This window comes from Coregonus clupeaformis, chromosome 31, assembly GCF_020615455.1.
Source record: "Coregonus clupeaformis isolate EN_2021a chromosome 31, ASM2061545v1, whole genome shotgun sequence".
In the NCBI taxonomy this organism is placed as follows: Eukaryota; Metazoa; Chordata; class Actinopteri; order Salmoniformes; family Salmonidae; genus Coregonus; species Coregonus clupeaformis.
In genome coordinates, this window is record NC_059222.1 from 26,474,461 (window position 1) to 26,487,468 (window position 13,008).

A 13,008-nucleotide genomic window follows, 5' to 3' on the forward strand; every position below is an offset into this window, starting at 1 on the left:
TATTTTGCACTATAGCCTATTTATTGCCTTACCTCCATAACTTGCTACATTTGCACACACTGTATATATATTTTCTGTTGTATTTTTGACTTTATGTTTTGTTTTACCCCATATGTAACTCTGTGTTGTTGTTTTTATCGCACTGCTTTGCTTTATCTTGGCCAGGTCGCAGTTGTAAATGAGAACTTGTTCTCAACTGGCTTACCTGGTTAAATAAAGGTGAAAAAAAAAAAAAGCCCTGACCTCAATCCTATAGAAAATGTGTGGGCAGAACTGAAAAAGCGTGTGCAAACAAGGAGGCCTACAACAAACCTGACTCAGTTACACCAGCTCTGTCAGGAGGAATGGGCCAAAATTCACCCAACTTATTGTGGGAAGCTTGTGGAAGGCTACCCGAAACGTTTGACCCAAGTTAAACAATTTAAAGGCAATGCTACCAAATACAAATTGAGTGTATGTAAACTTCTGACCCACGGGGAATGTGATGAAAGAAATAAAAGCTGAAAGAAATCATTCTCTCTGCTATTATTCTGACATTTCACATTCTTAAAATAAAGTGGTGATCCTAACTGACCTAAGACTGGGAATTTTTACTAGGATTAAATGTCAGGAATTGTGAAAACCTGAGTTTAAATGTATTTGGCTAAGGTGTAAGTAAACTTCCAACTTCAACTGTATATATACATACTGTATACACTACCGTTCAAAAGTTTGGGGTAACTTTCCTTGTTTTCGAAAGAAAAGCAAATTTTTTTGCCCATTAAAATAACATCAAATTGATCAGAAATACAGTGTAGACATTGTTAATGTTGTAAATGGCTATTGTAGCTGGAAACGGCTGATTTTTTATGGAATATCTACATAGGCGTACAGAGGCCCATTATCAGCAACCATCAGTCCTGTGTTCCAATGGCACATTGTGTTTGCTAATCCATGTTTATCATTTTAAAAGGCTAATTGATCATTAGAAAACCCTTTTGTAATTATGTTAGCACAGCTGAAAACTGTTGTGCTGTTTAAAGAAGCAATAAATCTGGCCTTCTTGAGACTAGTTGAGTATCTGGAGCATCAGCAATTGTGGGTTCGATTACAGGCTCAAAATGGCCAGAAACAAAGAATGTTCTTCTGAAACTCATCAGTCTATTCTTGTTCTGAGAAATGAAGGCTATTCCATGCGAGAAATTGCCAAGAAACTGAAGATCTCGTACAACGCTGTGTACTACTCCCTTCACAGAATAGCGCAAACTGGCTCTAACCAGAATAGAAAGAGGAGTGGGAGGCCCCGGTGCACAACTGAGAAAGAGGACAAATACATTAGAGTGTCTAGTTTGAGAAACAGACGCCTCACAGGTCTTCAACTGGCAGCTTCATTAAATAGTACCCGCAAAACACCAGTCTCAACGTCAACAGTGAAGAGGCGACTACGGGATGCTGACCTTCTAGGCAGAGTTGCAAAGAAAAAGCCATATCTCAGACTGGCCAATAAAAAGAAAAGATTAAGATGGGCAAAAGAACACAGACACTGGACAGAGGAAGATTGGACAAAAGTGTTATGGACAGACGAATCGAAGTTTGAGGTGTTCGGATCACAAAGAAGAACATTTGTGAGACGCAGACCAAATGAAAACATGCTGGAGGAGTGCTTGATGCCATCTGTCAAGCATGGTGGAGGCAATGTGATGGTCTGGGGGTGCTTTGGTGGTGGTAAAGTGGGAGATATGTACAGGGTAAAGGGGATCTTGAAGAAGGAAGGCTTTCACTCCATTTTGCAACGCCATGCCATACCCTGTGGACGGCGCTTGATTGGAGCCAATTTCCTCCTACAACAGGACAATGACCCAAAGCACAACTCCAAACTATGCAATAACTATTTAGGGAAGAAGCAGTCAGCTGGTATTCTGTCTATAATGGAGTGGCCAGCACAGTCACCGGATCTCAACCCTATTGAGCTGTTGTGGGAGCAGCTTGACCGTATGGTACGTAAGAAGTGCCCATCAAGCCAATCCAACTTGTGGGAGGTGCTTCCGGAAGCATGAGGTGAAATCTCTTCAGATTACCTCAACAAATTGACAACTAGAATGCCAAAGCTCTGCAAGGCTGTAATTGCTGCAAATGGAGGATTCTTTGACAAAAGCAAAGTTTGAAGGACACAATTATTATTTAAATTAAAAATAATTATTTCGACTACATTTCCTATTCATTTGGCTATATTTCCTATTCAAACTCATTTCATGTATGTCTTCATGGAAAACAAGGACATTTCTAAGTGACCCCAAACCTTTGAACGGTAGTGTACATACAGAAGGGTAAGGGTTAGACTGAGACTGTGAGGCACTGTCTGTGCTGTCTTGCAATACAATGACACTGTCATAGATGGACGACAAGGACCTATGTGAGCAGTGACCTCTGTCTCACCCTGGCCATGCTGATCATCTGCTGCTCCGAGTCCTTCTGGATGATTGCCTTCTTCACCACCGTGGATAGAATGAAGGGGAACTGGCAGAATGTAAACCTGTGGATGGGGAGGAACCGGTAGGAACGGGGATGTTTGGTTATCATAACTTATCACATGGAAAGAATGTTTTGGTTTAATCAGGGATTGTGTTCTCTTGGTGTATGATACTCATTGGAGATTGTATCGTAGCTGGATGCTATGATATGTCTGGGTTTGAAATATACACTACATGACCGAAAGTATGTGGACACCTGCTCGTCGAACATCTCATTCCAAAATCATGGGCATTAATATGGAGTTGGTCCCCCTTTGCTGCTATAACAGCCTCCACTCTTCTGGGAAGGCATTTCACTAGATGTTGGAACATTGCTGCGGGAACTGGCTTCCATTTAGCCACAAGAGCATTAGTGAGGTCGGGCACAGATGTTGGGCGATTAGGCCTGTCTCGCAGTCAGCGTTCCAATTAATCCCAAAGGTGTTCAACGGGGTTGAGGTCAGGGCTCTGTGCAGGCCAGTCAAGATCTTCCACACGGATCTCGACAAAACCATTTCTCTATGGACTTTGCTTTGTGCACGGGGGCATTGTCATGCAGAAACAGGAAAGGGCCTTCCCCAAACTGTTGCCACAAAGTTGGAAGCACAGAATTGTCTAGAATGTCATTTTATGCTGTAGCGTTAAGATTTCCCTCCACTGGAACGAAGGGGCCTAGCCCAAACCATGAAAAACCGCCACAGACCATTATTCCTCCTCCACCAAACTTTACAGTTGGCAGTATGCATTCGGGCAGGTAGCTTTCTCCTAGCATCCGCCAAACCCAGATTAGTCAGTCTGACTGCCAGAGGGTGAACCGTGATTCCTCACTCCAGAGAATGTGTTTCCACTGCTCCAGAGTCCAATGGCGGCAAGCTTTACACCACTCCAGCCAACACTTGGCATTGCGCATGGTGATTTTAGGCTTGTGTGCGGCTGCTCGGCCATGGAAACCCATTTCATGAAGCTCCTGACGAATAGTTATTGTGCTGACGTTGCTTCCAGAGGCAGTTTGGAACTCGGTAGTGAGTGTTGCAACTGAGGACAGACGATTTTTACGCGCTACATGCTTCAGCATTTGGCGGTCCCGTTCTGTGATCTTCTGTGGCCTACCACTTCGCAGCTGAGCCATTGTTGCTCCTAGAAGTTTCCACTTCACAATAACAGCACTTATAGTCGACCGGGCAACTCTAGCAGGGCAGAAATTTGACGAACTGACTTGTTGGAAAGGTGCCATCCAATGACGGTGACACGTTAAAAGTCACTGAACTCTTCATTAAGGCCATTCTACTGCCAATGTTTGTCTATGGAGATTGCATGGCTGTGTGCTTGATTTTATACACCTGTCAGCAATGGGTGTGGGTGAAATAGCCGAAATTTGAAGGGGTGTCCACATACTTTTGTATATATCGTGTATCTGATGTTGCAATCTTATATCATAAACAATCAATCTGTTGTTATAAAGCTGAAATCTGGCACAAGAGGGAGCTCCATTTATTTACAGGGAAACACAGGAATCATAACAACAAGGGTTACGGGCAGAATTGAACAGCACTGGTCAACATAAGCTTTGCTCTGATAATATTGTCCTGCCTCACCTGGTAAAGTTTCCCTGAGTCTGCCATGTGCGATAATCCTCCATGAAGTCAGTGTGGTCCAGTGTGAGGTTATAGAAGTCAACAAAGGGCATGATGGGAGTGCAAGAAATGCTATTGGCTGCATCTACAATGAAGAAAAAGTATACAAATAAAAATGTATCAAGGTCTCTTAGACTGATGTTTGCTTGAACCTTGACCCCTCTGAACTTCTCCTGACCCTCAAACTACGTGTACCCCAGACAAATATCGATAGGAGGTCCAGACATACAGTGCATTCGGAAAGTATGCAGACCCCTTGACTTTTTCCACATTTTGTTACGTTACAGCCTTATTCTAAAACTGATTAAATTGTTTTTTTCCCTCATCAATCTACACACAATACTCCATAATGACAAAGCAAAAACTGTTTTTTAGAAATTGTTGCAAATATATTAAAAATAAAAAACTGAAATATCACATTTACACAAGTATTCAGACCCTTTACTCAGTACATTGTTGAAGCACCTTTGGCAGCGATTACAGCCTCAAGTCTTCTTGGGTATGACGCTACAAGCTTGGCACACATGTATTTGGGGAGTTTCTCCCATTCTTCTCTGCAGATCCTCTCAAGCTCTGTCAGGTTGGATGGGGAGCGTCGCTGCACAGCTATTTTCAGGTCTCTCCAGAGATGTTAGATCGGGTTCAAGTCCGGGGTCTGGGTGGGTCACTCAAGGACATTTCAGAGACTTGTCCCGAAGCCACTCCTGCGTTGTCTTGGCTGTGTGCTTAGGGTCGTTGTCCTGTTGGAAGGTGAACCTTCGCCCCAGTCTGAGGTCCTGAGCTCTCTGGAGCATGTTTTCATCAAGGATCTCTGTACTTTGCTCCGTTCATCTTTCCCTTGATCCTGACTAGTCTCCCACTGAAAAACATCCCCACAGCATGATGCTGCCACCACCATGCTTCACCGTAGGGATGTTGCCAGGTTTCCACCAGACATGACGCTTGGCATTCAGGCCAAAGAGTTCAATCGTGGTTTCATCAGACTAGAGAATCTTGTTTTTCATGGTCTGAGAGTCCTTTAGCTGCCTTTTGGCAAACTCCAAGTGGGCTGTCATGTGCCTTTTACTGAGGAGTGGCTTCCGTCTGGCCACTCTACCATAAAGGCCTGATTGGTGGAGTGCTGCAGAGATGGTTGTCCTTCTGGAAGGTTCTGACATCTCCACAGAGGAACTCTAGAGCTCCGTCAGAGTGACCATCGGGTTCTTGGTCACCTCCCTGACCAAGGCCCTTCTCCCCCGATTGCTCAGTTTGGCCGGGCAGCCAGCTCTAGGAAGAGTCTTGGTGGTTCCAAACTTCTTCCATTTAAGAATGATGGAGGCCACTGTGTTCTTGAGGACCTTCAATGCTGCAAAAATGTTGTGGTACCCTTCCCCAGATCTGTGCCTCGACACAATCCTGTCTCAGAACTCTATGGAAAATTCCTTTGACCTCATGGCAGCTGACCTCAATTTCGAGTCTCATAGCAAAGGGTCTGAATACTTATGTAAATAAGTAATTTCTGTTTCTAAAAACCTGTTTTCTCTTAGTCATTATGGGGTATTGTGTGTAGATTGATGAGGAAAACATTTATTTAATCAATTTTAGAATAAGGCTGTAACGTAACAAAATTTGGAAAAAGTCAAGGGGTCTGAATACTTTCCGAATGCACTGTATATGGACAGCAGAATTCAATGTCTGTAGAAAGTGTAGTTCAATCCATCACAACCCCCCATTACCTCAGCTCCCTGTAGGGGTGGATATAGAAGACGTCCTACTCACTGAGGAGGGAGAGGACCTTGGTGGCGGAGGGGATCCACCAGGAGCACTTGGCCATGGGGGGCAGCTCCTCAGGCTTGGCAGGGAACAAACGGGTGGAGATGAAGAGGTGGAGCCGCTCCACCAGCTGTTTGAACCGCTTCTGGGACAGCCTGGGAGAGGAGGACACGAGTTAGATAATCATCATAAAAAATCAAGGCATTATCATGATCACCATCATCATCAGAATTATATAATCGAAAACACTGAGTACATGGCAAGGAATACATTTTAACTGTCAAAATAGATTGTCTTGGTTTGAAAGCTACAGTATGACTGCTCAATCTCTACCAACTGTTACTAAAACAATTTCGAAAACGTATTTTTAACGTTATTGATTTAACTTTCCTGGATAAAGAATAACAACAAAGGTTTCTTTCTTAGGACTGTGTTTACTTTGGGGATAACAACTATACTGGCTTGAAAATATATATATAACGCAGAGGAACAATTCAGACTCTTACTTCTTAAACCAGTGCATCAGGAAATAGTGGTCTGCTTCAGCCAACGCGGCTATTTGCCTCAGTAAGTGTGCATAGATGACATATGTGGCTGGGCTGGTGCACTGAGGGTTCTGCAACAAAGAGGAGCTTTTTCAGCAGTGGCAGTGCACTTCAAAAAGGAAATATAGCTTTTCATTTGGAGCAGCAGCTGAAGAAGTCTGGCTTTTAATAAAGACTGGCATTACAGAGGAAACCAGACTTTTCCATTCCAAACATGACCTCATCCGTTCCCTTGGCAGAGAGAGAGAGAGAGAGAGAGAGAGAGAGAGAGAGAGAGAGAGAGAGAGAGAGAGAGAGAGATAGAGAGAGAGAGAGAGAGAGAGAGAGAGAGAGAGAGAGAGAGAGAGAGAGAGAGAGAGAGAGAGAGAGAGAGAGAGAGAGAGAGAGGGAGAATAATACCACTTGTATTACCAGGAGCTGACTGACATCAACCAAGTCGGACAGACACATCTACTTAGGCTACTTCCCAAATGGGGCCCTGGTCAAAAGTAGTGCACTATATAGGAAATAGGGTGCCAATTGGGATATAATCCCAATAATTGCCTTGTGCCTTTCAATTTCACAGGATCTGCCACCGAAATATTGGTCAGAGAGCCTATCAACAGCCCAAAGAAGAATGTATGTCATCATACACTAAATTTGGATGAAAGAAAGAACTGTAGAGGCTCAATAGCCACAAAAAGTTGTTGGCAAGAAAGCGATAGAAGAAGTGCTTTTTAATTTACTGCCCTATAAACCCCATAAAACATCTGAAACAATAATAAAACCATGAATGGGATAGAAACCAGAAGTCTCCAACCAAAGTCTCACTTTTTAGTAGACAGAAATCCTCCCAGTTCTATTCAACCATTTCCCAGTCTGTCTCCCAAGTCTTTACCAGACTCTGTGTCTAATAGTCGTGTCCATATTTGGCTGGTGCCAAGCCTGCCTCTAGTCTGTTGCTCATGTGTGAAGTAAACACTGTGCTCTCATTATATCCAGAGCCTGACTGAGACTGACTAACTGCCTGGGCTATGACTGGAGTCAATGGGCCATGTGGCGAGGTAGCAGATCAAGAGTTTCCTGTGTTTCTGATTTGACTTTAGACTGATGGCTGCTGTGTTTAACATACTGAGGCCCCAAAACAAAAATTCATTTTGTAAGATGGCTGTGGAGCACATGCGTGCGTGTGCCTGCGTAATGCATACATTTGCATGCAGAAACTGTCTCACTTCTAATGAGGAAATTGCCGTTGTTACTGGAAAGTACACAATGTTCTCTTGTTACGTAATGAAAGGGTTTGCTATTTATAGCGTGGAATTAAGTATTAGCGGTCAAAAGAGCACCTTGGCCAAATCTGTTCGTAATTTCTCCACTCCCAGAGGACCTGAGCCCTAGGACCATGCATCAGGACTACCTGGCCTGATGACTCCTTGCTGTCCCCAGTCCACCTGGTCGTGCTACTGCTCCAGTTTCCACTCTTCTGCCTGCGGCTATGGAACACTAACCTGTTCACCGGACGTGCTACCTTGTCCGAGAGCTGCTGTTTTCAACTCTCTCTCTCTCTACCGCACCTGCTATTTCAACCTCTAAATGCCCGGCTATGAAAAGCCAAGTGACATTTACTCCTGATGTACTGACCTGTTGCAACCTCTACAACCACTGTGATTATTATTTGACCCTGCTGGTCATCTATGAATGTTTGAACATCTTGGAGAAAAATCTGGCCTTAATGGCCACTATTATAATCTCCACCCGGCAAAGCCAGAAGGAGACTGGCCACCCCTCAGAGCCTGGTTCCTCTCTAGGTTTCTTCCTAGGTTTCTGCCTTTCTAGGGAGTTTTTCCTAACCACCGTGCTTCTACATCTGCATTGCTTGCTGTTTGGGGTTTTAGGCTGGGTTTCTGTATAGCACTTTGTGACATCTGCTGATGTAAAAAGGGCTTTATACATAAAAATTGATTGATTGATTGATGAGGTTACCTGAACTAGAATGAAATACGCTCTCAGGTCATCCTTCGTCCGTCGACTGCAAAATAAAGCAGACAATATGAAGTTAATTTCATTTCTCATCCAGTATGTAACGTTTGCATTAATATTCAAGTCACAAAGTATAGAGCTTTACTATGTAGATAGGAATTGTTTGATTTGAATGAAAATATAAGAGCACTCACCCCTTCCATTCTCTTAACAAGCTGTTAATGATCCCCTTCAGCACTGCTCTCTGGGTATCAGGAGGCTGTTGAATCAATGTTGGATCAATGTTAGTGAGAGGTTTTCATTTCAACAACCTAATATAAACATGGCTATTTGTTGCTCTATCATTCTACATACCGTGAGCAATAATGTGTCATAGACAGCATTGATGAATTTGGTATTGATTCCTGAGTCTTCAATCGTGTTGAATGGAGCGTTTGCTTCTTTCTGAAAAGAGAAATGAAGAACACTTTCAGATTAGGACTAACACTAGTTTAGTCTAATTTTATTGGTGATTCGCTCAGTTCAAGTCTGGTTTACACTCTTAAAAAAAGGGTTTCAAATTTTTTTTTTTTCGGCTGTGCCCATAGGAGAACCCTTTTTCGTTCCAGGTCAAACCCTTTTTGGTTCCAGGTAGAACCATTTTGGGTTCCATGTAGAACCCTCTGTGGAAAGGGTTCTACCTGGAACCAACAAGGGTTCTTCAAAGGGTTATCCTATGGGGACAGCCAAATAACTGTTTTAGGTTCTAGATAGCACCTTTTTTTCTATGCATGTACTTTGGGAGAAGGCTAACACTCCATATTAGACTTTGTTATGAAATATCCTAGACCCTCTTGCTTCTAATAAGCTCCATCATCTCTAGGAAGTCATGCAGACCGACCATCACATGTGCTAAACATTTACCCAACTGTTCCTTGCCATATATGACCATACGTTCTCTTATAGGTTCTGCTCTCATGTATAATACTCTCCATGGAAACCACACACAGGTGCTCTTTTTTTTTTTTACAACCTTCTGAATGACTTCATTCATTCATTTACAGACTCAAAAACAACTCTCCAAATTCCCCTTTTCCTGGCTCCCAGAAAGACTCTATTCACCGACTTTAAACACTAAAACAATGGTCACCTTTAATTTGCATTGATCAGTCATATTTCAAAATTAACACTGTTACTTTAGCAAGTTTACCATCACACTTATCCATACAAAATAATTGATATAGTGTAATAAGTCATTTAAAAACATTATGTATAACTAGCACTGGCTTGACTGACGATACAAATATGAAACCGCAGGATTGGATATGGCACAATCAGGATCACCCACCTTAAAGGCAGCATTCAGTTCCAAAAAAGAGTCAAACGTGGTCAAGTAGAAATCATGGACGTGTTTCCAATCGCCGGAGACTGTTGCCTTCTCAATGTCCTCCCTAGTAGAAGTTAGATGAATATTAAGAGATGTTTCTGTTTGAGTATAATACTGATGATAATGATGACACAGTGTGTGTGTGTGTGTGTGTGTGTGTGTGTGTGTGTGTGTGTGTGTGTGTGTGTGTGTGCGTGCGTGCGTGCGTGCGTGCGTGCGTGCACTTACTGAAACTCTTTGGCAGTCTTGGTGCGGAGGGGGATAACAGGGTCGGAGGCAAAGCGAGCCCTGACCTCAGGAGGCAAAATGTCAATGGTGATGCGATGTTGATGCTTCTGTCTGACATCAGGACAGATGGGGGGAAGATCTCTACCTGCAAGGGGAATAAAAACACATGTAACCACATATAAAAACACACAAATACTCACACATAAATATACCATCCTAGAAAATACTATTTTATATTAACCAATTCCTAATTAAAATGAAGGCGGTAATTAATATGAACTCTACTTACTGGCAAGGTACCAGTGTATAAGGTGTATAAAACAGGTGCTCTAATCCACAATATTATAGTTTAACTATCTCAGTTAACTTTTATATAACAAGACGGACAGACTTGCAACCTTGGACTTTTTGAGCCATTAGAGGAAACCTGCATAAAAAGTATAAGTGACAACAACATATTAACATCTTGTATTTTGAAAACACAACAGTTGTGCTCATTTCACCCAGAACAAGTTCTCCCTGTAAAGGATGAGCAGCTCTGAATGGCCCTTTGTCTCCCTCATCTGCATCAATCATTGATCCTCAAGTCTCCTCCAACATCTTTGATCTCAAGAATAGGAAGCCACGACAACACATCTGCCTGGTGTATTGTTCATGATTTCAAAGCAGCCTGTATGGGTCACTTTGAAATTGAAACAAGCCTTTCTTTTGTGAGCGCTGTGAAAATGATTTCCTTGTAAACCTCTCAGTTATATTTCTAAGTCTCAATGTGTTCCTCTTGAAAACTTTGTTCATACTCAGCAAAGGTGCAGTCTGTCCCAGGAGGGTACTGTTTATCAATTAGAGATTATTGATGCCACAGACAATATCTGTTCATCAAATCAGCTTTGTTAGACACCCTGTACCTGAAGGTAAGAATATCAAAAATGTGTTAGGTAGCCATACTGATAGCTCATGTTGAATATGCTATTGGGATCAAACTTGAGTAAGTGCTTCATGCCTGCACTTTGATATAGGTTCACTATGAGCTTCACAATCTCAGTTTACAAAAGACTGACTCTTGAATGAAGTAATGTGTACATTAGGGTTACCATGACGGGACCTACCATGCCGTATGCCAGGAAGGATAAACTGGGAGGAGAGGCCGTGGCTACCAGCCTCCTTTTTGTGGTTTGAGATGAAACTGAGGGACGGATATGGCAGCTTTGGTCCACGATCAGTACCCTATGACAAAAAAACAGAATTCATATTACAGACATCATGGAGTCTTGGATGTCCAAAAATTGACATTAGGTCCTGGATTTAATTATAATTTTAACAGTATAGATCAGAACTATGACAGTACTGGCTTTGTTTCAGTGATAATGTGTTGGGGAGTAGTGAACTACATGTAGTTCAACTAGTAATGAACAACATTTTGCAGTAGCTTGGTAGTAGTTGAACTAAATTCAAATATTGGTAGTGTTTTCAGTAGTTAATAACTTTTTTTGCCATGTAGCGGTGTAGCTGACTACTGGAACTACACACTAGTTTTTTTTTTGCTAAATAGAAAGAAAATATGGGTGCCAGTAGGCAATAATTTATTTTATTTTTCGACATCAGACCTGGCTAATTCTCACTTGAAACTTAAAAAGCTAAAATACACATTCTGTTAACTCCAGAGTGATCTGTTTGTGCAATTAGTTTTCTATGACATTTTAGATTTATATGATATGATCATTTTTCACAAAGTAGTTTGGATGTAGTGAACTACTTTTTCATAGTAACTTTAATTAAGTAAACTATATTTTTCTGAAGGGTAGCTTTGGTATAGCTTAACTTCTTTCATGCAGTGTGAAGTAATTGGTAGCTTGGTGAACTATTTTCTGAGTAGCTTCCCCAACACCGCATATTAGCACTCATTACTCACAGAGCTGCTATGCTGTTTTATAGCATAATAGGGTTAGGAAGAGCTGTCCAAAAGGTTCCACCCTTAGTCTGAACATTAACACATTTCCCCAAAAAGACAAGCTCTGAGATAATTGAAATGGTAATGTTAGTACGTTACCATTATGCATTGGAGAAAAAAAACACATTCTAAATCTAAACCTTTTTCTAAACCTTTATTTTATTTTATTTTTACATTTTAAGAATTAATTGTATGACATTGATCACACATGAAAATTATTTTAAAAAACAGAATTTTATTTTATTTATTTGTTAATTGAACATGGAAACATTTATTTGTCATATTTAATTTAATTAGAAACATTGAAAAACATGTAATACTCACAGAGGTGGAATTATTTGAAATTGGAGGGAGTCTATCTCTCTCCCTTTCCCCCTGGTGCAGTTGTGTGTTGTTTTCTCTCATAACGTTGAGTAACATTTCTTCATCCGTTGAAGTCTGGTTTAGGTCGCAGTCACATAGCTTTTTAATTTTTTCTTAACTAAAACAAGTTAAAAGACCTCACAATACCCGCATACACGGTACCCGCAGTAACAAAACATTCAATCTGAAACTAAGTAACGGTTCAGGACCTGAAAGGCTTTCTCGTCTTCATGGTAAACAGGTGAGCTCGCGCAAAGTTGTCAAAGCGCGCAGAGACGGATGCTGTCCAAGTAAACAGGCACGAGCGTCTGCATCAGATAGTGTCGCCGAAGTCTAGTTTAGGTGCTAGCTGAGCATAAATTACTTATTTTCCACCTAACTGGATGTATCGTCTATATTTGCAGTGCAGCTGTACACATGCGCCATGTTGTTTAAGAGGAGGTTCATAGTTACAAGCTTGGATACCATGGATGTCCTTACGTAAGTGCGCGGGTTTGCTGTGCGCACTTCTCCCAGCCAGGGTCTGTTTAGACTTCGAGGAAACGGCTCGAGAGATGAATTTATCACTATGTACTCTATACAGTAGGCTACTTAATGACTACATTTGAGTTTTTTCTCTGTAGGTCTATTCAAGGAATCCAAGTGATAAGATATACAGTGCTATGAAAAAGTATTTGCCCCCTTTCTAATTTTCTCTACTTTTGCATATTTGTGATACTGAATG

General features: G+C 41.7%; 1 protein-coding gene across 1 annotated transcript in view; it reads right to left on the reverse strand.

The window, feature by feature from the left end:
• hectd2 (HECT domain containing 2) overlaps positions 1–12,749 on the reverse strand; it is a 35,178-nt gene extending 22,429 nt beyond the window's left edge. The window contains exons 1-11 of the mRNA XM_041858517.1: positions 12,246–12,749; positions 11,080–11,197; positions 9,974–10,118; positions 9,707–9,809; positions 8,734–8,823; positions 8,574–8,638; positions 8,383–8,428; positions 6,382–6,491; positions 5,882–6,030; positions 4,085–4,208; positions 2,416–2,512 (exon numbers count right to left, since the gene is read on the reverse strand). Coding sequence (XP_041714451.1) covers positions 2,416–2,512; positions 4,085–4,208; positions 5,882–6,030; positions 6,382–6,491; positions 8,383–8,428; positions 8,574–8,638; positions 8,734–8,823; positions 9,707–9,809; positions 9,974–10,118; positions 11,080–11,197; positions 12,246–12,341 — 1,143 coding nt within the window. The 5' untranslated portion in view covers positions 12,342–12,749. The remainder of the gene's footprint in view (positions 1–2,415; positions 2,513–4,084; positions 4,209–5,881; positions 6,031–6,381; positions 6,492–8,382; positions 8,429–8,573; positions 8,639–8,733; positions 8,824–9,706; positions 9,810–9,973; positions 10,119–11,079; positions 11,198–12,245) is intronic.
• Between the last annotated feature and the right edge of the window lie 259 nt (positions 12,750–13,008).